Here is a 26,313-nt window from a genome sequence, read left to right on the forward strand (position 1 = left end):
TAAGCATGATTCTTTTTGCAAATCCATGCTGATTCTGTCCGATCCTCTTTTACCAAATGCAAGCTATTAAATCTTTTATAGTGGACTCTAGCAGTTTTCCTAGTATGGATATAGGACTTAACTGGTCAATGGTTCCATGTTTTCTCGACCTTTTCAAAATGGGGTGACATTAGCTGAATTTCGTAAGAACAGTTCCACAGTGACTAGAATGTTGAAAGGTGAACACCAGTGTGTCCACTATTTCTAAGGCCACTTGTTCAGATATCTGTGCTGTAGGTTATCAGGCCCTGAGGATTCATTGGCCTTTAATTCCACAACACCATTTCCCTACAAATTACTGATGTCCTTCCCCTTACTAAACTGTATGTTGTCCAATATTTTAGAAACGTTACTTGGGTCTTCCTCTGAAGGCAGAATCAAAATGTGAATTTAATCAGTCTGCCATCTTTGTTCCCCATTGTGTAACTTGCTCTGTTTCTGATTGTAAAGACATTTGTCACATTTTGTCTTCAGTAATCTTTCCTCTTTGTAAAAGCTTTTATGGGTATGCAGCCAGTTTGTATTCTGAAAGCTTGCTGTGTTCCCCCCCACTTTGTCCTCCTTTGCTGAAATCTAAATCTATCTGCAATTCCCAAGTGTGATGAATGCTTCTTACTTGTCTGGATCAGGGCAATTCTAACAACATTCAAGAAACTTGCAGCTTGCTTGATTTGCACCACAATGACGAACATCACTCAGCAAGCAATATGTGCCATCTGCAAGGTGCCAAAATTCACTCCGGTTCCTTCGCATCTTTCAAATTCAGGTGTTACCATCTTAAAGGGCAAGGGCAACCGATACATGGCAGCACCACTTGCAAGTTTCCCTCCAAGCCTCTTGCCATTGAGACTGGATAATATACTTTCTTGCCTTCAATGTTGCTGTGTCAGAGTCCTAGAACTTCCTTCCTTAACAGCATTATGGATGTACCTACACCACGCATCGACTAATAGTTATTCAGGAAGGTTCCTCACCACTACCACATGGCATCTAGGGATGAGCAGCATATGCTGGCCCAGCCAATGAAGCCCATGTCCCTTGATTGGTCACCGACACATTCTATTCAAATAGACCTCCAGTCCTTGTTTGATTCGAAATAAAAGTGTAATGTGGAAAACAGAGTATTTTAGTCTCATGACAATTTTTTTTTGCTACAGGGGTAAAATGTTTTACTGGAATTGTACAGAGCCTCGGTGAGTCTGCATTTGCAATATTGTGTATAGTTTTTCTCCTTATCTAAGGAGAGATATACTTTCATGAAGTACAACAGAGGTTCACCAGGCTAATTTGAGATGGCAGAATTGTCTTGGAGTTTGATGACATCTGCAAGGTGATCTTATTGAAACTTACAAAAATTACTTCCAAAATTTACAAAGAAACTCAAATTTTTAACAGGGCCTGGGAGGGTGGTTATTTCCCTTGGTTGGAGTATGGAACCAGAATAGAAGGTAAGTAATTTAAGACTGAAACACTAAATCTTAATCATTCAAAGGGTGGATCTTTGGAATTCTCTACTCCAGAAGACAGTGGAGACTCTATCATTGAGCATGTTTAAGACAAATTGATAAATTCCTGAAGACTGGAAAGCAACTTTGAGGCAGATGATCAACCTCAATTGTGCTCATGAAGCTGCAAAAGTAAAGTTATTGTTTTTGATGCACCAGCTGGTTTCATAAGTTTCTACCCTATTATTAGAATACTGAATGGACTCTCAAACTCTTGACATGTACCTTTCTTTTTGTTTTTGCCATTATTTACCTATTATTTACTATTTATGCTACTTAACTCTTGCAAGACACAGCTTTTCACTGTGCCTCGGTACCCGTGACAATCAATGCAATTAGGATGATTTGAGATTGTCCCCTAGCTTCATACTAAACGATCAGGGAAACAGCCACCTTTTTCTCCCCTTTTAAGAATTGTGTAAGTTTTGATAAGATTGGGCCTCATTTTTCAAACCTGAGGCCCAGTGTTCTGAGACTCTTAAGGCATTTAAGGATACATAGAATAAACTTCATCCACTTTGATAAATTTTTGTATTACCAGCTCTTATGGCTAATCTTCCTGTTTGGTTAGCTTAGGCACCAATTTAGCACATCAGATAGAATTGTGGTTTGTGGCTTGACATTACACAAGGAGATGAGGCTGCTTTAGGTTGTCAGCTGGCATTGACTAAGTGGTACAGTGGTCCAAAGCTATAATGAGCTCAGTTCACACAATTCTGAAGTATGTTATAAAATTGGAAGAATTGTGCGGAATTGTAAGCAGTTCAGTGATCATTGTGATTGTTTGTTTGATAGCCTAACTCAATTAGTCCAACTTGCCTGTTTTCTCTGCTTCCTGAATTTTCTCCTTTTCAGGTACACCTTCATCTCTTTGGAAAGTTAATTAGTTGGGTCACTAATGTTACGTTCACTTGGATGTCCTGAGTAGTTTCAGGGCAATTATGTGAACTTAATGCTGGTTTGTCAAATTATACTTTTCTCATTGCATTATAGGGTCTCTTCATAGTTCAGCCATGCAGTAAGACACCACTATTCTGCATTTCAACCAATTGAAGCTGCATTGTTTCAGTAAATCCTATGGAGATGTTGACTGTGGTTAATTCTCTCACCCTGCTTTTGGACTTAACCAATACCAAGATATTAATGTAGTTTGAGTACTGAAGATCTTTTCAACTTTGTTGACCTTGTTTCTCCTGCAACTGATCCACTAAAGTTAAACATGAAAAATGCTGAATTGACATTTTGTAACTATGAGCAAGAATTACTTGGAGAATTTTGTTCCACAGAATGTTAAGGTTGAATACAGGTTTGCAGTCACAATTGCTGAACAGTAAGATTACATTTAAAAGTAGTGGTTAGCGGAAACTTACTGAAATAAGCAATTTCGGTTAGCTGAACTAATCTTCTGTCTTTGATTTGAAATTGAATTTCCTGAAAAAGCTATCTTCAGGATCTTTTGACTTTCTATATAGAACCTTTTGAAAAGGCTTTTTTATTTGTGCCTTCACTTGAGGCTTTGTAAAACTAAATTATATGGTTTGTTTACTTTGTGGCAGCTGCATTTAGTTTTGCAAAATCTTTTTTAAAGATAAATTCCCATATACTTTACGCAGCGATCTTTACTATCGGAAGAACTTAGTCAAATATGATTACTTGGTACCATTTGAGATTTGAAGAGCAGGTAGAGGCTGAAAGTCGGTTTAAGTTTTTACATTTCTGGTGTCCGTGTTTTAAACAGCTAAATTGGTCGGAGGTATTAAATGCAGGCTAAGTATATTGTAAACCTTTGTAGGCTTAACACGGTAGCAGTGTTCTTGTGTATATTTTCTTTGTCAATACAAATAAAGCTTTGTAGCACCTATAAACACTATATTGTATGGCACATCTGTAAGTATCAGTAGTCAAAATGTATTTAGTGAATGTTTTTTATTTTTGATTTGGTACAGGAATAAGTGCATGCAATAAAAATGGACTTTGGCATTTGCTGCAGCTTAATTTTAATTTTTTTACTTGAATCTTTCATTTAGATTTAATATGAACATTGTGACCTTGGAGACTCTGTTTGATAATGAAAGTGTGCTGGAGAAATTTAGGGAGTTCAGAAGGACTATTTGGAAGTTTCTCCACATTATTATAATTTCAGGCTTCCAGCCTCGCAGTATCTCGCTTTTAATGTTGAATAAGCTGTGGCACAACGATTTAGGATTTTCTGCTTTGACTGAATTTTTGACTGTCTTGCATGTCAGCGATAGATGAGTAACTAATTTGAAAGGGACAAAGATCCATCTTTAAACAGTTTTAAACTACATGAAGTTTCCTATCATTTCTCTATACGGTTATAATAAAATGAATGCTACTTTGCACTTTATAATGGCTTAATAGCAACAATACAAGGTTTTGAATACAGAATTTAATTAAGTAATGTTTAATAAGTATAATAGCATTTGAAACATTTGTGTCCATTTTACGTAACTCTTTGCCAAGTATATTTGGATATTTAGTTGTAAGACAAATCCACAAAAGTGGATGCAGAGTTTCATGTTAAGTTCAAAATTGTAAGTTATTTTAGGCTTCTGTTCTTGTCTGGAAAGACTGACTGAATTCAAGTTAAACTCATGGAAATATTACTTTAAAGAATTTTTTTAACTTTGTGAGTAGATCTCTTGGATGTGTATGTATTCATTTTGGACAATGAATGTGCCTGTTCAAAGGTATAGGAGCTAAAGTTTGAGTACTTGAGATTTGCAAAAATATTTTTACTGGAATCATTTGTGAAAGAATGACAACATGTTAGATGTGAAGAGAGGCTGTAGGTAATGAGTAAAATAGGCATCAATTAATTAATTGGTACAGGAACTCTGCTCTTATTATTGTAATTAAATTTAATATTCAGTTTAAGAATTTTGGCTGACATGTGGTTTTATCACATCTTCCCTAATGTAGTTAATAGTGAATTGAAAGTTTCAAATACCTTTAGTCAGAATCAAAATCATTTGATCAAATATCTGTCCATAATGGGAGACAAGTATGTAAACAGTTTAGGGAATATATTACGTGGCTAGATTTGAACATCAAATTTCCTTGCCACATGTAGACACCAATGATTTGGATCGCATTCATAACTGGAACAGATTGAAAAGAAAGGTACTGGGGTAACTTTCTTATTTTCCTAAATCTGAAATTTAATCTTGGTCATGTTCTACAACTACCATCAATTGTAAAAATCCATCAGTATTGTCCTTTATTTTTTCAGGAATCTACAATCTCTCTCCAGTCTGGCTTTTGTGTGACTTCAAGCCCCACCCTAGTTTATCTATCCTCTGAAACTGCCTAAACTCACATTGTGCAAAGACAGTTAAGGCTGAGCAACAGATGCTGATCTTGTAAGCAATTTCCACATCCCATAAAGCACATAAACAGCCTACATGGGATCTTCCTCATAGTACAGAAACATGAAGTTGTCAGTTTCTTGATTTCCAGATGAGCTTATGCGTGAGTTTCTTTTAAAGGCTAATGTTTTCATGTGAAGACAAATGGGTACCTCTTGCACTGCTCAAGCTGAGTGGTTAGGCAGGGTTCTGTTCTTGCTAGTAGAATTGTCACTCTGGTTTTGACTGGCTGCTGGATTCTCTTGTGCAGTGTTACGGTCATTACTCAGGCCCAACTAGCTCAGTGTGTGATAGCAAGCTACAGTGCCTCCTGTTACGCCAACAGTTGATGCTGTGGTGATTGAGACACAATTTTGGAATGATGGGTGGCTGTTTACACCTTTCTTTATCAAGTTTTAACATTACAAACTCTGCATATGGGGTGATTTAATTTGGTACTATGCAAATTATGGGCTGTGAATTCTGCAAGCGGTTTTGGATCCCCTTTCAAGGGAGAGCACCTTCTCCATGGTCGCATATAATTTTAGGAATTCAGGAAGAATGTTTGGACATGATTCTTCTAGAAAGACCTCAGGTAGCCATCCTGGGTGAAAGTAAATTGACTATGTCCTGTTTCTTTTTAACAAAAGTCACAACTCCATTTTTTTGCACACTCAGGCATAACAGGCATAACTTGGGCGGCACGGTGGCACAGTGGTTAGCACTGCTGCCTCACAGCGCCAGAGACCCGGGTTCAATTCCTGCCTCAGGCGACTGACTGTGTGGAGTTTGCACGTTCTCCCCGTGTCTGCATGGGTTTCCTCCGGGTGCTCCAGTTTCCTCCCAAAGTCCAAAGATGTGCAGGTTAGGTGAATTGGCTATGCTAAATTGCCCGTAGTGTTAGGTAAGGGGTAAATGTAGGGGTATGGGTGGGTTGTGCTTCAGTGGATCGGTGTGGACTTGATGGGCCGAAGGGCCTGTTTCCACACTGTAATGTAATCTAATCTAAAAACAATAGGCTGATGTGTTTACCTTGCACTGTAGCTATCTACCTAAACATGAAGCAAGCTGTGGAAGGAGGAAAGTCTACTGCCTTTGCATATGCAGCTTCCATCAACTTTTGAAAATTTTTAAAGTGCCATCCAGGCTTCTTACAAATAGTGACTTCTGGTGCGTAAGCACTCGAGCAAACCTGCAGTAGTATGACTGCTTAAATTATAAAACTCAACCAAATTCCTGAAGCACACTGCTGTGGAATAGGTAAAGTGAGTAAGCACAAATTTGTTTTTTTTTTAAGAAGTACAGTTACACTTAAGTGGAAGAACTGCTCCATAGATTTGTTTCCTTTTGAAGATTCTAGTTCCTACTCCATAAAAATGAAACTACGTACTTAAGTACTGGATTCAGTTTGAGTAGTTCTGTTTTACATTTCTATCTTAGTGGCATCCTTTTCGAGTGTCATGATTAGGTTCAACCAGCACTGAGACTGCAGCTTGAACAAAGTTTTGCGGGATTGTTTTCTTGCTCTAAACACTTTCCTGTTTAGGATATGATGGGGATTGATGGTACTGTGGAGATGGGTGAAGAAAGTGACAAGCTTGCACATTGGTCTATCTGTCGTGGCAGCAAAGTTGGAATAGTTTCCTAACTCTAATTTTCAGTCTTTTAAAATAAAAAAATTGGAATATAACCATTATTTTATTGTTGGATTTATGATTTGTTGAAATTGATTTTGACAGATGATTAAATGTACCAAAGGAAATGTTGGCTCGTGAGCACTGAACTACCATGGAGGTCTGTGAATGAGAACAGAGATGCAGCACGGCAACCAGGGAATGCATGGGGAATATTGAAACAGCACATAAAGAACGTCCAATGCTCGTTAGTGTGAGCAGTGGAAAAGGAACAACTACCATGGTAACGCTAATCACAGAAAAATTGCAGAATCAGAGCCTGGAAGACATCACTTGCAAGGCCTACAGTATTAATGTGGTGAGAACTTAATGAACCTTTTTGGTAAATTTGAGAGACTTGAATACAGCTCTCCTCGTCCTTGTTACTGCTTTGGGTTGCATCTTACTATATTTTTCTTGATGCTAACTTTAGGCATAATTGTGATGAAAGCAAATAGTGGAAATCCTTTCGTGTCAAAACATTTGTCATACTTTGAGCTAAATGATAACTAAGCATCAACTGTGCAACATCCCTGCTTCCATCAGCACTTAATACTTATGTCCAGTAGTTGAGCAACTAAATTGTTGTCTGATCTTGCAAATTTTATCATTGTGCAGTACCCTTCCTGAAGGGAATAATGTGCTACCAATGAGGAATGGCAGTTAGTCATTCATCCTATATAAAAACTTCCTTGGAAATTATTTTTTCAGGTCATCCTTTCCAAATTTTGAAAGTCTGTGAACTCCTTCCCTAGTTATACTAACCACAACATTAAGCTTATTGGCATGCTTACTTATGGATCAGTTTTTGTTTGAGCTTGTTGTACATCACAATTCTGCCCTCTTCACTTGGAACTCATTCATCCACCTTCCAATATGCATGTCCTACGCATTCTTTAAGCTTTTCTCTATCTGTGTTACACATTATTCACAAAAGTAAGGCACTGAAGGAGGCCATGCGACCCAACATTACAATAACTTCACGTTGATCTCCTATCTTTTCTTCACTAGCTATTTCCATCAAAATAATTATCCAGTGCTTTCTTGAATGCTTCAATATGAAGGCAAGCTGTCTGTTCGCATTCTCATCCAAACACTTCTGCCATCACTGAATGGTGATGCTGCTCCTATCTGAGCAGAAACATATGGCCACCTGAGCAGCTGAGATAAGACTACAATCTGAGAAATTGAGGACATGGCCCTCCGTTTAAATGTCACATGGTGCCAACTGGCACTCCAGTTTTTGCCTTTATGGGGAGTTGTACTTTTTAAAATTATGTTAAATGATTATCTGTGTTGAACGCTGCAAATTAGGGGGAGCACACTGATGACATGCTCGTTTCCGGCTGTATTAGTCTGTTTCGTGGCAGATCACATGTCTTATCAACAGATTCATTTGTCTAATATGAACCAATATTGCACTTATAATAGACTATTAGGTGTTGTGAACTTTAATATGGTTTGTTGCACAAGTAATGCACATCTGATTATCAAAGTATTTTTGAGATGAGATATTGGGCTGCATGTTACCCTTAATGGCGGACATTGTTTCGCATTCGATATGTGCACAGTTGCCCAAAGAATTTTCATGAGCATGTGTATGGCAATCTGGGACGCATAGCAGGTCATTTCAATGTCATGTCTTCTCCAGTGGATCTGGGACCTTTGTAGAAGGCAATCGAAACATGTTTCATTGATACGTTTCAAGTTTTGTAACAACATATACAAAAATCCTAAACCAGTAAGATCTAATTTAAACACCATTTGATATCACTTGCCAAAAGTGAAATGGGGGACAAATGGCATTGAAAGCTGAGAAGGAGAGAAAATGCTGGGCCAAAATAATTTTCTTGCCTTTTTAAATTTTCCAAAAATTAAAATCTAAAAGAATATGGCTCTGTGTTCTTCACTGCCAGTGTAGTGACTTTATAGTCACTATGATTTGCCACACCATTTTAAAAAACATCACTTTCATTTGAGTGGGCAAATCACAACCTTTTCAGCATGTTTACTGGGTAAATACTGCACCTTCAAACCTTTTGTGTTTTCATTCCACACCTCTGAAGTACCAGCATAATCAAAGCTAAAAAGGACAAAGCAGCTTCCTGGATTTGGGCATCTTCTACCACATGTGCAGGTAGAAAGTTGCAATTCAATGTACTCTCTAATAACCATGAGTGCAGGCAGCCTCACTGCAGATCCAACCATAAAGTCCTGGGTATTCCTGATGAAGGGCTTTTGCCCGAAACGTCGATTTTCCTGCTCCTCGGATGCTGCCTGAACTGCTGTGCTTTTCCAGCACCACTCTATTCCAGAATCTGGTTTCCAGCATCTGCAGTCATTGTTTTTACCTTTTATTGAGCAAATGTTGCCTTAAAATGCAAATTTACATAACCGAAATCCTCAACTCTTTTTAAGCTGACACCTGGGATGGCAGAATTGTATACGAAGAAACTGTATTGGTTAGGTTTTTATTTATTCACTGAATTTAAGAATGAGAGAGGGATATCTCAAGAGAATATAAAATTCTAATATGACTAGACACAATAAAATGCAGGAAGAAGTCTAGAACTTGGAGTCAGTCGTATATGGGGTAGGCCATTTAGGACTGAAAGCAGGAGAAACGTCTTTACCCAGAGTGGTGAGCCTGTAGAATTCTCTGCCACAGAAAGCAATTGAGATCAAGTTATAGTTCAACAGGACAGAATATCAAAGCACAAAAAGATTTTTAACACTTTGATTCTTTACCTCATCTATTAGTTGTGCATGAAACTTGTTTTCAATTTCTTAGATGTGGTCAGTGTGAATTATTGTGGTGCTATCTCACCCCACCAAGTTAAAATTTGCACCCAACTCTTCAGTCAGGTTTCTTAACTGTATACAGTGTCTTAATCAAAATTACAAATTATAACATTTGACTTCATCTGAGTATTATGACTCTTGTCCACTGCTTTTCACAATATCTGAAAATAACTTCAATTCTGTAATGCCCTTCATGATGCATTAAGGCATTTTACAACGAAAAAAGTTTTTTGCAAGGTTAGTCACTATGGTGATGTAGATAACCTGGTTACCAATTTTGCTGACAGCAAGGCTTCAGGTGATCAAGACCAGCTAATTTTTTTTGTGAAAGTGCTATTGTATTAGATAACTAGGTCAGCATGTTAAGTAGAATTTCCTGATCTTTGAAATAGTGTATTTACATTGACAGAAGAGTGCATGTGCGCCTCTTTGTCCCAGCCAAAAAACGATGGCACTTCTGACAATGCGTCACTTCCTCAATTCAGCACTTGCTATCAGCCAAGATTTTGTCCATAAGATTCCCACATGGAACTGAAATGCTCATGCTATCCACACCATTTTCCTTCTCTGTGGTACCATTAAATAGGATTATCTTCTCTTATCATAATCCAATCATGTTATCCTTAGTGGCTTCTCTTCCTGCCCTCTGGAGTGCCTCAAGCAAGTAACCTTCTTTAAACAAAGAGTTATTCTATTCTTGGTAATGTTACACTGTAATGGGTATAATACAATGAGAATTCAAAAGTAGCCTTACTTTTTTGCGTTTCAAGCACAAAAGTACAAGTCACTTAATAGTTAGTGGTCTGTTGGGTCAGAGTTTGTGCTGCAGCATTGGCCAGTTTCAGGATGAAGTAATAATTAAAACCACCTTGTTGCATTGTGAATTATTTGATAACACCATGGGGTAATGGTTAGTTCTGCAAAGGAAACACCAGTTTATATTATTTTTAATTGTCAGGATTGAAACAGAAACAAGCTGACTTATAATTAAAGGTTTCAGTAAACTGAATAGTAATTGCATGGAACAGTAGTGAAACTAACTAAGATTAGAAGAAAAGGGAGTAATGCTGCTGAACAGCTGCAGTGAGGAAAACTAAAGTTTTATATAAAGCAGTTAAATTGTCCATATATGGTTTTAATTTTTACTTCTACATAATTAGGTAATGCACATTTGTACAGATAGCTGTGTAGAGAGTGAGCAATTAGAAACTGGTTGGTTGGTATTCAGTTTAATGTACTTTGAAAATGTAAGTCTTCAGACCTCAAGCTTAGAGTTGTACCCCAGTGCTCAGTAAATCACCAAATTGCATCTCAAGTGCATACTTAAATACTTCTACTGCACTTAATAAATTTGCTTTATTTCGTTTAAGGACCTCATTGATTTCAGTAAGAGTAAACTTTAGCCAACATGTTTTCCTCATTTACGTGTCCTTTGGTGATATGATCCTCTGATTAATTCACCCTTCACATGCATGCACAACATCCAGTTGTTTTTTCACAATTTCATAATCTGTTACCTCTGCCAGCTTGCTTGCCTGATAACTAGTCTTTGAATGAATGACGTTTCCTCCTCCAGTTTATATTTAAGGACTGAAGTCAATTAACTTTGTTTTGGGCTCTCTCCTAAACTCCATATCTTTGTCTCCAATTTTTTTCCTTCCTAGTAACTGTCAGTTTTAGCCAAACTGTTTGGAATCTGTGACCATAGTGAGTTTTTAATTCCTGTAGCTGCTTTAATGAAGATGTGTAATTCCACTTTTGCATCTTTGTTCTTTTGGTTTTGATTTTATTGTTGTAAGTAGTGAAAAGATTTTTGTTTTGTGAGCAGTACAGACAGATCATAATATAGAAGGACACATAGGTAATAGGGTGTTTAGACAACTATGTGCCTTTAGTTCAGACTCTCTACTGTTGAAACCTTCATTCTTGTCTTTGTCACCTTCAGATGTGACTGTACTCAGACTTCCCTGGTTAGCCTGTCATCCCTTCATACTCCATAAACTTCAAATCCATAAGCTCAACTCCTCTACTTTTATCAATCTACCTTCACCCACAATCAACACTGGCGCCCAATCTCCTAGCCTAAAATTTCAAGGGTTTTTGTCTTAAAATTGTCCCGTGGCCTTACTTTCTAATTCTAAGCCACCTACTCGTGCATATCCTATTTGTATTTTAGACTTTCACGAAAGTACTCCTTTACCCCAACATTGTCCATTTTTTTACTCCTTTACCCCAATGTTGGTCATATTTTATCCCAGCATGTCCCAACCTCTGGAATCCCCACAAGCCCCATCACCTTTCCACTTCTTAGTTAAGATCTTCCTTGAAACCCATCTTTGCCTCAAACCTCAAGTCCCACTCTCCTAATATTATCATGTCTTGACAATCGTGCTTTTTTCTTCTTACACTCCAAAGTGCCTTATGATGCATTTTTTCTGTTAAAAGCACTATACAAATACAAGCTGCTCTCACAGTTGACTCTTTCACAACAGTGACCTGTTAAAACCAATTTATATTTGCTCAAAATCGTAATGCGTTCTCAAAAAATTAGCCCCATTTGTTCTGTATCTGAAAGAGTCTGAAAACAGCATTGTCGCACCAGATTATAGGAACACATTTCTGGAATTGCCTTTCTACCTAAAAGAGCAAACTTGAAAGAACTAGCTTGCACTGTTCATATTAATGAAGTGTGGTACCTGTAAGAGGTGCAGCTGCTGAAACTCAACACAATCAGCTTTTTTTTGTGGGATTAAAGGAGAGTCAAACGTCAGTTTTTGGTTTTATACTGAATTTGGTTTTGTAAGATCCTTTCTGCGGATTGGGAGATGCTTCTGTCTGTTTGATAGATTTGGATTTGTGATTTTTTGGTAAAGATTATATTGCGTGCACTTTTAATTTGTTCAATTTGAATGCTCTATTCATCATGGATATTTGATTCATGTCAGGAAACATTATGTAATGCTCAGCTTATCTCTGGATATGTCAAGACTGGCCAGGGTATATTTATTGCTTGTTCTGGAGAATCTTGACAAGGTCGTGGTGAGCTGCTTTCTCTGACTCCTGCAGTGAGTTTTGAGAAGACTTGTAGTTCAGGTTGAGGTTCTGCGTGTAAGTTTGCTCACTGAACTGGAAGGTTCATTTCCAGACATTTCGTCACCCTACTAGGTAACATCTTCAGTGGACCTCGCCTGGAGGCCCATTGAAGATATTACTTAGTAGAGTGATGAAACATCTGGAAATGAACCTTCCAACTCAGCGAGCAAAACGACACCCACTCCTGCAGTCCCTGTGGTGGCGTGCTCTCACTCTAGGTTGTGATTTGTAGGATATTGTGCCCATATTAAAAGAATAGTGAGATGCATGAAAGTCAGGAATGTGAGAGACTTTGACAATGCTTTCAAGTTCTTGATGTTACCAGAACATTGCTCTCACTAACACTGTGGTGAAACAAGCTACAATTGAAGTAACCTGGGTGAGATCTTGTAGATGTGTCTTTTGCTAGGTGATTTGTAGGGAATGATTGGCATGAAAGGCACTTATTCAGCAGTCACCAGAACATTGAGCTCATCTAGCAAAACCACTTTGCTCCACATCATTTTTGCAGCTTTCATCTAGACATGGAGCAGCTCAACTGGATCTCTAAGTTGGACACACTTGATAATGCTGAGGTATTTGTGTGTAATTTTTCTTGGCAAATTGAATGTTTGTTGATTAAAACTATATTTGGACACATGCAATTGATAAAAGACTGAGCTAATGTGTGCGTCATAAGGCATCTTATGTTGCGATTTTGGCACAGTTGATGCTGTGAATTCACTTAAGTTTAACAATACCATCATGTTTGTGCCCGCTATGATTTAACAAACCCCAGCAAAATGTGAGCTTACATTGCTGTTGGATCTGAAGAGTGTGATGCCTTTATTATAAGGAGCTGATAACTCTCAGAAGCCGACATATTTGCAGTTGATCATATGCTTGCAGTGTAAAAACATGTAGAAATCAATTCTCTAACTTTTAATGGTCTATTCATTCAACAATTGTTTATCATCCCTGCCAATTCCTTATCATGCCTACCTTATTTCCATTAAAAAACAACTTGTGTTGAAGTATTGTCTTTTATTTTGAGTGTGCCGTAGCAGTATGCTCCTGACACACAAACTTACTGCCATCTGTGAAGTGCAATTGCACCTGTGATACTTGCATAATAAATTGTAAATTAGTAGTAAGGCCGGAGAAAAGACAGCTGCAATTGTCATCAATCTGCAAATGTGTGGTAGTAGAGTCCCTAGGTTTCAATCAAAAGGAGGCTGGTGAATTATCAAACAAGATTGTGCTATCCATGTATGGAGATGAGACCATTTAAGTCACCTGGAAATGCTGACTTGTAAATAAATTTGTAACTGCTGTTTTCTGGAACTTGCAACTAATTTAAAATTTAATATAATAAATTGTTTTGGTCTGCTTGCTTGATTCCTACTTAGATTGATTTTTGGGATAGCAGACCATTTTTGCCACATTTAATCAAGTGGGACACTTTCGCATTTGACTGCAAAACACCACCCAGGTGGGGTTGCCTGTTAATGTAGCCTTTCTTAAAACATTTTTTTAAATTTAAAAGCTGAGGTTATTACACTGCCACTGCAAACTTCACAATGTCTCAAACATCTATAAATTCAGTAGCTTGCATTTATATAGTACCTTTTAAACATGCCAAGGTTCCTTTTGAGCCAAAGGAATGAGGCAGGGAACTAACAGCTTTGCTAGAGCACTGAAGAAATCATACTGAATTTGTAGTGTTAACTCTGTTTCTCTGTCCCCACATGCTACCATGCCTGAGTTTCTGTAGCACTTCCTTGTTTTTATGCCAGAGTTTGGCTTTAAGGATACACCTCTTAGAGGGTGGAACTAGTGTTGATTTGTAATCTTGAAGCATCCACCTCTTTTAGCAGAACAGCAATGCATTATGTTTTGTACGGTAGGACTTTTCTCAGTACATCCTCAGACTTGTGAGCCGTGTCATGTGTTAGTTGCCAGTAATTTTATATAACCAGTAACTCTAGTGATATTTCCTAACCATTTTCTTGTTCTGTTGCAATAAAAAGGAAATAAAGAAACCTACTGAAAATGTTACCTGGTAGGGTAACAAAATGACTGGAAATGAACCTTGCAGCTCAGTGAGCAAACCTATATCCAAAATCTCAACCTGAGCTACAAATCTTCTCAAAACTCGCTAGGAATAAACTGTATTCACCTTAACACCGAATATCTTTGCAGCTTAAAGATAATTCTCATTGAGCAAGTGACAAAAATTTATTTTTGGGTGTACATCTGTTTTGGTATCAGCAGTATGATCTTTTTTTGGGGGGGGGGGGTTATCACTTTTAACTTGGTATTAAAGTCCATGTCTTGCAACTAGGGGCATCATGGGGTCTGGAGGAAAATTGCACGTATGTATTTGAAGCCATTTTTGCCCTACTAAAACCTGTGGTTACAAAGTACAAATTTGTGTTGCTTTCTTTGGTATCGTTTGATTTAAAAATTATATAATGTTCAGAAATTTTAACTTGGAGTCCAGAATAGCCATTTATTCCCCCAATGAAAGTCCCATAAACTTCCTAGTTTACTAAATTAGGAAAATATGATTAAGCTGACAAGAACTATCATTTTTGTCATTTTCAAGCAAGTGATCTGATTGGAATGAGAAGAGCCAAATATGAAGGATTTTATTGCAGACAGTCTAAAGGAAACTCAGTTGTTTCATTGGCAGCCACAGTATGATTTTTGCTTTATACAGTGAGAAACTAATCTGCAGATTTCAGATTAAAATAGATTAACAGATTAAAATAGATTAAAATGAGCAAATTCTGCAATGTGGAGTGACTGCATTGTTACTGTGATAATTTAGTAGAAGTTTGCAGAAGTTCAAGTGTGAACTGGTTGGAAGTTTAGAAGCCTGGTTTTAGGGTTTTGACAAATTTGCTGCACAAACATCTTTGCTAAAGCTGACAAATAATATTTTGTTGGCTTGTGGAAATTGAAGGTAGTCAGTGAAAATGGAAGATTAATGTTTGATTTCTTTTCATAAACGTCACTGTATTGAATAGCAGATAGCCATGTTAATGTAGTGATAGAGAAATTGTTTATTTTTCAAATATTTTCTTGGAATTTACCCAAAACATTTTTGACTGGAGCTCATTGATTTAGTGATGTAAAAGTGGACTTTGCCAAAGTCACTAAAATTCTAAGATATTACTTTTGGGCAGAGAAATTGCTTGCTTGCTTTGTTCAATGGAATAAATGATGACTTGAAGACTTGAATTTATCAAGTAACCACCCCGCTTTTATTCAAAAAGAAAGCTGTTCTTTTACAGAACCACAGCAGAAAGCTGTTCTTTTATTACACATATATGCAAAGACATTTTAGAAATTGCAATACGAAATGGATTAACTCTGGGTTATTGTAGACAATGCTTTTAAATATGGCATAGTAACCACCTATATGCTCTGCGACAACAGGTGTAGTGGTCACTAGCCTATTAATTCAGACTCTCAAGCCAGTGTTCTGGAGATGTGGGTTTGATTCCCATCTTAGCAGGTGCTGATGTTTAAATCCATAAAAATCTGGAATAGAGTTGACCTAACCATGATTGTAGAACCAAATTTATTGATTGTTGGAAAAACCCATCTGGTTCCATAATATCCATTAGGGAAGAAAATCTACTGTCCTTAGTTTGTCTGGCCTGCATGTAACTCCAGACTCGCAGCAATAGGTTGACACTTAACTGCTTCTTGGGCAATAAATTCAGGCCCAACCAGCAGGTTCCCATATCCCATGGGCAAATGAAAAGAAACGATTTTTCAGTGCCAAAATATTTAATTATCTGACAACCTTGAAGTTGAACTTCTGCACATTACAGCTTCTGTCAAGCATTTTAGCCCAAACATTATACTGTTCAAGCACCACCAGAGTCTTTGCAACTGTGTGCACAGACCTCTAAAAAAACTTATTCTTCATCCAGATAAGTTATCCTAAATGTTGACTTCCCAATTTTGCCTTTTATCTGTTCATTCATTGAATGAGTGTTGGCAAGGTCCACATTGATTGCCCATCTGTAACTGTCCTAGAGATGGGCTGGCGCATTTGTCCTCTGCTTGTAATATGGCTTTATGACCTGCATCTTGAAGTTTGTTGCTGAATCAGACTGTGTCTTGAAGCTAAACTTCATAGCAGATTTGTATGGCCTTAAACGTTGTTCCAATCTCTTGATTTTCTGTCGTGTTCAGGATTGGTTAATTTAGATAACTTCTGTCCTTAGTCTAAATATTAGAAATCTGCAATATATTCTTGCTTGATATCTACCATATAGAAAAATGTTTTCTCGTTATCCATTTATGGATAATAAAAACTGCAGCATCTTTTGAAAGTGACTGAAACATTAAGTTTGTCAAACTTCTATAGTACAGCATTCCTGCACAGCAATATGGAGACTTGGTTTCCATGTTTCTCACCTTTTCCTCTAGTCTCATTAGCTTTGCTAGCTATTTAATATACCAACTCCGTTCAGAAACAGGATTGAGTTCTTGCTGTTCAAAAAAAAGCTTTGCCTTTGAAATTAAACTTCCTTATAATAAACACAGGAATCTGTGTTGGAAATATTGTACTAGCACTGGAAGTTTGAGTTGAGCCATAGTTGATCATAGGTCTGAGAGTTTGCAGTAACATTTTAAAACTCTGAAGTGCGATTTGTGAAAAACCCACGTAATTGCTATCTGCTTTTCACTTGTAAGCTGATTATTAAGAATGAAACTTAAGGTAAAATTGATCATAGAGCTATGTATCTTTTATGTCATGGGTTATAACTTTTGCCTAACAAGCTGTTCTTAATTTTAGTGTGATATGTATGGCTTGATTTTCTTTAAGGTGGGCAGAAAATGCAACTTAAATGTGCAACTTAGGCAAGATTTTTAAACAGATGAGAGTAGGTATGTCTGTCTTTCTGTCTGTCTTTCTGTCTGTCTTTCTGTCTGTCTTTCTGTCTGTCTTTCTGTCTGTCTTTCTGTCTGTCTTTCTGTCTGTCTTTCTGTCTGTCTTTCTGTCTGTCTTTCTGTCTTTCTGTCTGTCTGTCTTTCTGTCTGTCTGTCTGTCTGTCTGTCTGTCTGTCTGTCTGTCTGTCCCCCCACCCACCCCCCTCCGCGCTCCCCCCACCCACCCACCCCCCTCCGCGCTCCCCCCCTCCCTCCGCTCCACTTCGTGTGAGAACTGCTCCTCTTCGCCCCCCCTCCCTCCGCTCCTCTCCTTCTCTTCCCCCCCCCCCCCCCCTTTCCCCATCTGTTTGAGAACTTGTATAAGACTATCTGCCCCTTGAGTCTGTTCAATGAAACCTTGGTTTATCCATGGCCTAAGTCCCTTAATACTTAAATTATCCACCTCAAATGTAACTGATCCAGCATTTATTGCTGTTTGTGGAAGGGTTTCAAGCATTCCACCATTCTGTGCGTGGAATTTGAGAATTTTCATATTGTGATGGAGTGTTCGGAAGGTCCTTTTATTCTGTGATGGACGTTTTTTAAAAAAAAAGTGGACAAAATAGTTGAAGTGCTGAAGTCTGGTTGTTTTAACGCTGATAACTGATGTATTCGGTGTTCGTCTTGTTTTTAATATTTGCTGAGTCAAAGACTCTGATCATCTGTCTATATGTACCATACATTTTATGTTTTGTTAATTTAATTGGGTAGATTTATTTTAGCTTCCAAGTTTTGTGAATTGAAGTTGTCCTGTTGGACTTTGTGCTCGCATGCTGTCATAAAAAGTCCTATTAACTGTACAAATAACCCCTACTGAACTTTATATAGAAACCTGTTGGTTCTATATCCTTTGACCTGCAGGATCTAATGCACTTGACAGCACTGTCCTTTGTAAACAGTATTACTCAAGGTTGTTTGTTTAGTCCTTGCACGAATCCCCTTGAAAGAGGAAATCACTAAACCATGCTTTGTGTTCTTAAAGGTTTTTCCAAAAATAAGTACTAATAATTACAATAAACACTCTGGATAGGATTCTGCTTGGTTTATATTTGGAACAAGCCATGACTCCACAAAATGGGTCAAGGTTAATTTTGTGAACTCTAGTCCATGTTGTATACTATTGATAAAATCAGGATTGGAAGTTTTCAAGGAATATAGGAATATATATGGTTTACTTGTGACTTTTGAATACTGACAACTATTCCAAACAAAATTCTAAAGATGAATTTTTGGATGTTGATCCTGATTGAAGTGGCCTTATTAAAATCTTGTATAATCTCTTGACACGGAGACTACGTTTCTAACTGGAATCATTTTACACTTTCAGCTGTTCAAGTAACCTTCAGATTGTTCATAGAATATAGCTTTGTGACAAACCTGAAACTGTATGGATACCTGTTCCAAGCTTCAACTTTGGTCTTTATTGTCACTGACTTTTGCACCATGTTTGCCTCTGTGGTGTTGAATATTTTTTCTTTTGGTTGATTTCAGCGCTCCACTGAGAAACTGAATGAAAGTGGCAGTTTGTTTCCATATGAAATTGATGGTAAGTTCTTTTTGCCTTTTCTCCCAGATGGCTCCTTAGAGTAAAAATAGTGACAGAATTCTACTTCAGAAACTATCGATTTTTTGCAGCATGAGGTTCTGGAGCATAGTAACTTTCAATGAGAAACGTCGAGTAAACAATAATGCTGCTTGGGTTGTCCAGCCATTTGGTTGAATCATGATTGCTACTAATCTCATTTCTACTCTCCCCTTCCCCCGTCCGATATCTACTATATTATCTTCTAGATAAATTTCTCAGTTAACAGCTTGCATTAATGTAGGAATTTAAACTGCTGAATCAGACAATATTTAGCAAGAGAAGATACTTGAATAAGTGGCTTGAAGTTACCTTGGTTGCTTTAAAGAGTGCCTTTAAAAGGAGTGAGGTAGAGAGGCAAGGTAATATAAAGTTACACAACGTTCTCCCTGAAAGGAGAAGACACAGTAAATGCATTTCTCAATTTACTGTTTAAGCCTTGAAGTCATTATGAATGTCTAATCCTCAAAGATAATACATTTTTGCAGAATCTATTTGGAATCTGACCAGTTTTGCATACCTCAGCTCCACCCCATCTTCTGTAATCCAAACCGTTTCGAAAAAGAGGCCAGGATCCCGTTGCCTTAGGATCTGTTACTTGCACTAGTTTTCAAAAAGAAAAGGACTTGCATTTGTTTTGGCATCTTTCATGGTCTCAATTGTCAAGAGTGCTACAGACCCAATGGCAACTCTTGAAGTATTTTGTCCGTGTCAAATGAGAAATGTGGCAGCTAATTATCACAATTTCCACAGTGATATAATGAGAAGATTTCTTTGTAATGTTGAGGTAATATGGATCAGAGCATGTGATAATTTCACTGCTGCTTTTCAGTATCCCATGAGTTCTTTAATGGGGCAGTCAAGGCTTGAGTTTAATGTGCCATATGAAAAGAAATTCAGTGCTCTCTTGATTCTGTATCACATTAGTGTCTGGGCTTGCATGTGGAAGCCTTTTGAAGTGGAATGAAACCACAGCCCCTAACTGACATCGTTGTGATTTGTGTGAATAAACATGTAAATTGTTTTTCTTCTCTAGCTGCTACACTCTTGACAGTAATAAAATATTAATATTACATATGAAATGTCTTTCTTCAGTCTAAAGTGGGTAGGATTGAGCACTATGTGCCAATGAGTCTGGCCCACTCATTTAGATTCTCTCCTCCTGTAACTTCTTCCATCATCTATGCAACTTACACTGCTGCCTAAGTAAATGTATTGTGCGAACTTTGTCTGGTTCTGTTCCTTCATCAGAGATTGATATATATGTAATGAAGAGCTGGCAGCTGCCCTCCTGAAAAACAAACACTTCACACTTCATATGGTTGGAATTGGAGGCGTGGTCTATTTTTTTTTTTGTCGACTTCTTCTGAACAACCTTCTGAACTCCCCTATCCACTATGCCAGTGACTACTTTTTAAAACAAAAATACTGAGTCAGGCATGAATTGCCCTTCTCAAACCATGCTTGCATCTCTTTGGTAAGTTGATATCAGTCCAAATATTTCATCATTCTGCCTCTGACTGAACTCTTCTGTGGAAAGCAAACTTGATCAATTAGTGTTCTATTTCATAACTGAAAAGAGGGCCTTTCATAAGGCCATGGTATTTTCAGTATTACATGCTTAGGACCATAGCTAAATTTACTGAAGTTATTGGTAACTGATTTTTAATTAACACAAGTTTTTGATTATATGTATGGACATATATTTATTGCAGGTTGTTAGCCACATAGATTTGTTTTTATTTGCCATTTTGTAAGGAAATCTACTTTAATGTTTAATACTCACTAAAATTTAGTGTATGGCAACTAGGTTCTGCAGTGGATTCCTCACGGGTGAATTTTATGTTTGAATTCAAGATTGTGAATCTTTGGAATACACTGTCAGAGTTGTTTTTGACAATGTTAAAGGTGGATACTAATTGGATATGGATAGTATATAAGATGGAGTTGGGATAGAAAATCACTAATAATGTTGAATGATAGAGTACGCTCAAAGGGCTTACGCCAGCTTCTCCCAATGTATTTGAATATAAGAGGCTGAGGAGTGCAGGTAGACAAACCTTTATCCGAAATGCTCCAAAGTCCGAAGGTTGTTTTGTGAAGTTTTTTTCTCATTAACAAGGTTGTTTGGCGTGCAAACGGTTAACCCAACTCCACACCCACTTGATGTGTGTCACTCAGATGCAACGTGAGAGGGCGTGGCCCAGTACTGGCAGGCCTCAATTTTGTTTCAGGACCTATTTTACACTCAGTAAGTCTGTTATACGGAAGGATTTTTTAAAAACTTCACCATCAAACTGCCAGTTACTCTAAAATTTGAAAAATTCTGAATTCTGAAAACCAGCTGGTCCTGAGCATTTCCGATAAAGGATTGTGCACCTGTACATTAAAACAAAATTGTGTATTAAAGTCTTCCTTTTAAACAAGTACTCAGAGCAAATGAGAACATTTTTAAAAGTTGCTTCTCAAATTGACATGTGAAACTTCAGCCTTTTTAATACTGGTTTTAAAAATCTCCAAAATTATGAAATTCAATTTTAAGCACCAGAGGTTGTTCATTTCTTGCCCTCCGTTACTAAAACGGTTTATTTAGGAATGTGCTACATAAAGTATTTTGAGTGTAAATGCACATAAATTTATGCTACATCTGCATACGTGCCTGGGCATAGTTATAATTGGGGGTTGTTGATTAGTCATCAAATCCAATTGTTTGAATAATCTCAAATTTTCCTCAAGATTAAATCAGTATTGCATTTTCTAAATTTAATCAGCTATATTAATGTATTTTGTAGGTTAATAAGATCTTGCTGTGCTTTGTAACCATTCATTTGATCAAATGTTGAATTTTGCAGCTTTTGTTTGGGTTCTTAAGTGAGCTGTTGCTGTTTCCTCTGCCCTAACAATTCTAGATGCCAGTGACATTCACTTAAAAATCAGCATGATGTCTTGCATCTCCTGAAGCAGAACCTTGTTATATATTGGATATGTGTGAGCAATAACAATATTGAATATTTTCATCTCTTGATCCTCTAATGGGAGGAAGTCTACAGGACTATATAAGTAAATTAGAACTGTAGAAAAGTTGCAGCATAGAGGCTATTCAACCCATCATATCTGCATTAGATTAAAACAAAGTATCTTCTAATACTACATTCCAGCACCTGGTCAATATCCTTGCAGGTTACAGCACTGCAACTGAGTTGAAGGCTTCCAAATGGGGAGAAAATTCAGAAATCTGATGTGCAAAGCACCTTGCGAGCCCTAGTCCAGTTTTCTCTGAAGGAAAATTTGCAGGTTGAGTCGGTAGTTAGAAAGGCAAATACAATGTTGTCATTCGTCTCTAGAGTACTAGAATATTAAAGCAGGGATGTACTTCTGAGGCTTTATAAGGCTATAGTTAGACTGCATTTAGAGTATTGTGAGCAATTTTGGGCCCCATACCTCAGGAAAGGTGTATTGGCCCTGGAGTGGGTCCAGAATGATCCCAGGAATGAAACGAATGTTCGAGGACTCTGGGACTGAACTCTGGAGTTCAGAAGGATGGGAGGGGAGGGATCTGATTGAAACTTAGCCCTACTGAATGGGCATTGGGAAGATCTCTCCGTTGGCAGGAGAGATGAGGACCTGAGGACACAGTTTTAGAGTACATAGAGCATAGAAAAGTACAGCACAGAACAGGCCCTTTGACCCACGATGTGCCGAGGTTTAATCCTAATGTAAAATATAATAACTTAACCCAAGCACCCCTCAACTCACTGCTCTGTGTGCCTGCCCAGCAGTCGCTTAAATGTCCCTAAGGGACTCTGCTTCCACCACCACCACCACTGGCAACACATTGCATGCATTCACAACTCTCTGCGTAAAGAACCTACCTCCCCTATACCTTCCCCTAATATCTTAAAACTATGACTCCTCGTATCTGTCAATCCTACCCCGGGGAAAAGTCTCTGGCTATTGACTCTATCTATTCCTCTCATTATCTTGTATACCTCGATCAGGTTTCCTTTCCTCCTCCTCCTCCTCCTCTCCAGAGAGAAGTATGAGCTTTTTCAACCTTCCTTCATAAGACAAGCCCTGCAGTCCAGGCAGCATCCTGGTAAACCTTCTTTGCACCCTCTCCAAAGCCTCTGTATCTTTCCTATAGTAGGGTGACCAGAACTGGACACAATATTCCAAGTGTGGTCTCACCAGGGACTTGTAGAGCTGCAGCAAAACCTTGCGGCTCTTAAACTCGATTTCCCCCTGTTAATGAAAGCCAAAAAACCATTTGCTTTCTTAACAATCCCATCCACTTAGATGGCAACTTTGAGGGATCTATGTACTTGCACACCCAGATCCCCCTGTTCTTCCACTCTGCTAAGAATCCTGACTTGAACCCGAATGCTGAATATAGGATTAAACCTTCCAAAATGCATCACTTCACATTTATCCAGCTTGAACTCCATCTGCCATTTCTCAGCCCAGCTCTGCATCCTGTCTGTGTCACACTGCAGCCTGCAATAGCCCTCTGTACTATCAATGGCACCTCCAACCTGTGTCATCTGCAAATTTACTAACCCACCCCTCAACCTCCTCATCCAAGTCGTTTATAAAAACTACAAAGAGCAGAGCCCTGCAGGACCCCACTCAACACTGACCTCCAGGCAGAATACCTTCCATCTACAACCACACTCTCTGCCTTCTGTCAGCCCGCCAAAAGGGAACACCTTTTAGAACGGAGATCAGGAGAACCGTCTTCAGCCAGAGAGTAGGAATTTTGTGGAATTCATTGCCACAGAAGGCTGTGGAGACCAAGTCATTGAGTATATTTAAAACAGGTAGCTAAGTTCTTGATTACCGTAACCTTTGATCCCTTTGGCAAAAATGTAGAAAATGGGGTTGTAAAACCATTAGCCGTGATTGAATGGTGAAGCACACTCGATGGGCCAAATGGGCTAATTTATGCTCTTATGTTTTTTATGGTCTTATGCTTCAGTCACTAAACTGAGCAATGAGTTCCAGAAACCCCACAACCTTCTGGGTGATCGTTTTCCCCTCGTTTTTTTTCTTTAGTCCTTCTGTCAATCACCTTTTAAGTTTGTATCCCTGGCAATGATCTCTGCATGGGGAGAGAGGTCTCCCTTGTCCACTCTATGTAAGTCACCTCACTATTTTGTGTACCTCAATTAAGCCATTTCTCGACTTCCAGTTCTGAAAATCATCCTTGCTTATCCAACTTTAGTCAGTTTTCAAGCCATTGGCAAAATTGCGTATGGATTAATTGCATTGCATTTGTTTTTCAGTACCACACCTTAAGAATCTGTTAGTCTTTGACGGGTATAGTTCGTTTGTCAAAATAGTGTAGAAGATTATCAGTGATTCAATATAATGGAAGAGCACATTGCATTTCATACCTAGTGGTGCAGTCAGGCCAGTGACTGTAATGGCCGAAGAGCTGAGGATGAGTGTCCAAATCTCACTGCTGCAACTTGCAACATTGCATTAAATAATCTACTAATCTGAATTCATGGGAAGAAAGTGGTGACCATTTCATTCACAAAAGGATCTGCTTTAATTGTCTTGGTGCACATCTAGTCAATGTAGGTGATCCTTAAATTGCCTGAAATTGAGCAGGCCATACAGATGCACAAAATACATTATTTTCATTTTTGAAAACATTTTTGGGACTTGATAGTTATTGTTATATTTCTGAAGTAAGAACTGAGCCCAGGAAAATCCTCAACCTCTTGAGCCATCTAGTTTTGTTTCCTATGATTCTAGGGGATATAAGTGAAGAATTAGTATTGAACGGATGTAGTCAGTGTTTCGGTTTGGATAGCATATCTGTGAATGATTAACTGGCGTAGTAGCTATGTCAGTGGATTAGTAGTCTCGATGTGGATGAATGATTGACTGAGTTTTAACGTTTCTGGAGTTGAAATTTGATTAATAAAATGGAGCAGGCTGCAAGAGCAAAATGGCTGCTTACTATTCCTGATTCATAAGTTCTTATAAATTTTGAATTTTAAAACTGAGTTTTTTGGTTATTGTTGTTAAAGCCCATCTGGTTTACTCATACCCTTGCCCATTTTGGCATTTATGCCATTCCTAACTGAGCAAAGTGGTTGACTCGTAACTGTCATCTGCCATGTTACACAGCAATTCACTGTGGTATATCAAACTGTTGCAAAAGCGGAAGTAAATTTCCCATAGAATGCAGAGAATTAGAAAATGACTCATCCCTGCCTTTGTAAGGATGGGCAATAAATGCAGGCCAGTAATGTGCACATTATCTGAATACCTGTAGTTTGAAAACAAACTAATTAGTTGGCTTTAAAGTTGGGAATTTCCTTGAATTTGTCAATGTTGATTTCAAAAGTACTCAAAAGTTCACTACGTTGTGCGTTATGGCCATAAACCAAATCCAGTTTAAAGGTGTACAGTACTACTTTAAAGACCTTTCTCTTGTCTCATTTTTCCAATTCTGGTTCTAATATTATCAAATGCAAAGAACTTCAAGGTCTGTTTTCTATAAAATGTGCTTCATTTAGATTGAATTTCTGCCCTCTGGTCAAGCTCCAGTTTTGAGTGGGTAGTAGCAATGTACATCAGGGAAAGATGTAAATGACAAACATTTTTCTTGAATTAGAGTAAATTACCTTTCTCATGAGCTGAATGGAATAAACATCGAAGTTTCATTAACTTTGTTTGATCTTTTATGATTCTATTCAGTATCAAATACTTAAGGCTCCGCTCCAAGCAATCCAAAATCTGTTTAAAATTCATAAATTCTCCAGAAGTTGCCTTTATTCAAAAACAATAGTTGTGTAGAAATCAGTTATATCTGAGGATACGAGTAGATGGGAAGGACAGTCTAGTTATCGTAGTGTTATTAACCTCCCTGAAGTATATACTGTGCTTTGATTTCAGCATTGTCTTTCCATTGTATGAATGTAGAATCATAACATTTTACAGAAGTAGGTTGCTTGACCTATAGTATCTGAACCGGCTCCTAAAAGAACTAGCCAGCTAGTTACATTTTTCTACCCTGTCTCCATAGTCCTATAAATTAATCCCTTCCAAATAGATATCCAGCTCACTGTTGAAATTTCCTATGGAATCATACATCCATTTTACTAGGCATCTCATTCTAAATCCTAGTAATTAAATAAAGATGCTTCTCTTCATCTCACTTCTATTGCTCTTTATGACCATCTTGAAATTGTAACCCCAAGTTACTGACAGTAGTCTTTAAAAGTCATTCACAGGACACTGACATCATTTTAGGCCAGCACTAATGACATTGGCCATTGCTGAACCAACCACATTGCTGAATAATG

General features: G+C 37.9%; 1 protein-coding gene across 4 annotated transcripts in view; it reads left to right on the forward strand.

The window, feature by feature from the left end:
- The window catches only part of LOC122559200 (protein FAM53A-like), a 103,285-nt gene that overhangs the window by 17,445 nt on the left and 59,527 nt on the right, over window positions 1–26,313 (forward strand). For all 4 annotated transcript variants that reach the window (XM_043708606.2, XM_043708884.2, XM_043708659.2 and 1 more), the window contains exons 2-3: window positions 6,652–6,904; window positions 18,904–18,958. In XM_043708606.2, the coding sequence (XP_043564541.2) occupies window positions 6,752–6,904; window positions 18,904–18,958 (208 nt within the window). In that variant the 5' untranslated portion in view covers window positions 6,652–6,751. The remainder of the gene's footprint in view (window positions 1–6,651; window positions 6,905–18,903; window positions 18,959–26,313) is intronic.

The sequence above is a fragment of the Chiloscyllium plagiosum genome, unplaced genomic scaffold, assembly GCF_037043375.1.
Source record: "Chiloscyllium plagiosum isolate Xiang-an unplaced genomic scaffold, Cpla_swu_hap1 HiC_scaffold_1, whole genome shotgun sequence".
Classification (NCBI taxonomy): Eukaryota; Metazoa; Chordata; class Chondrichthyes; order Orectolobiformes; family Hemiscylliidae; genus Chiloscyllium; species Chiloscyllium plagiosum.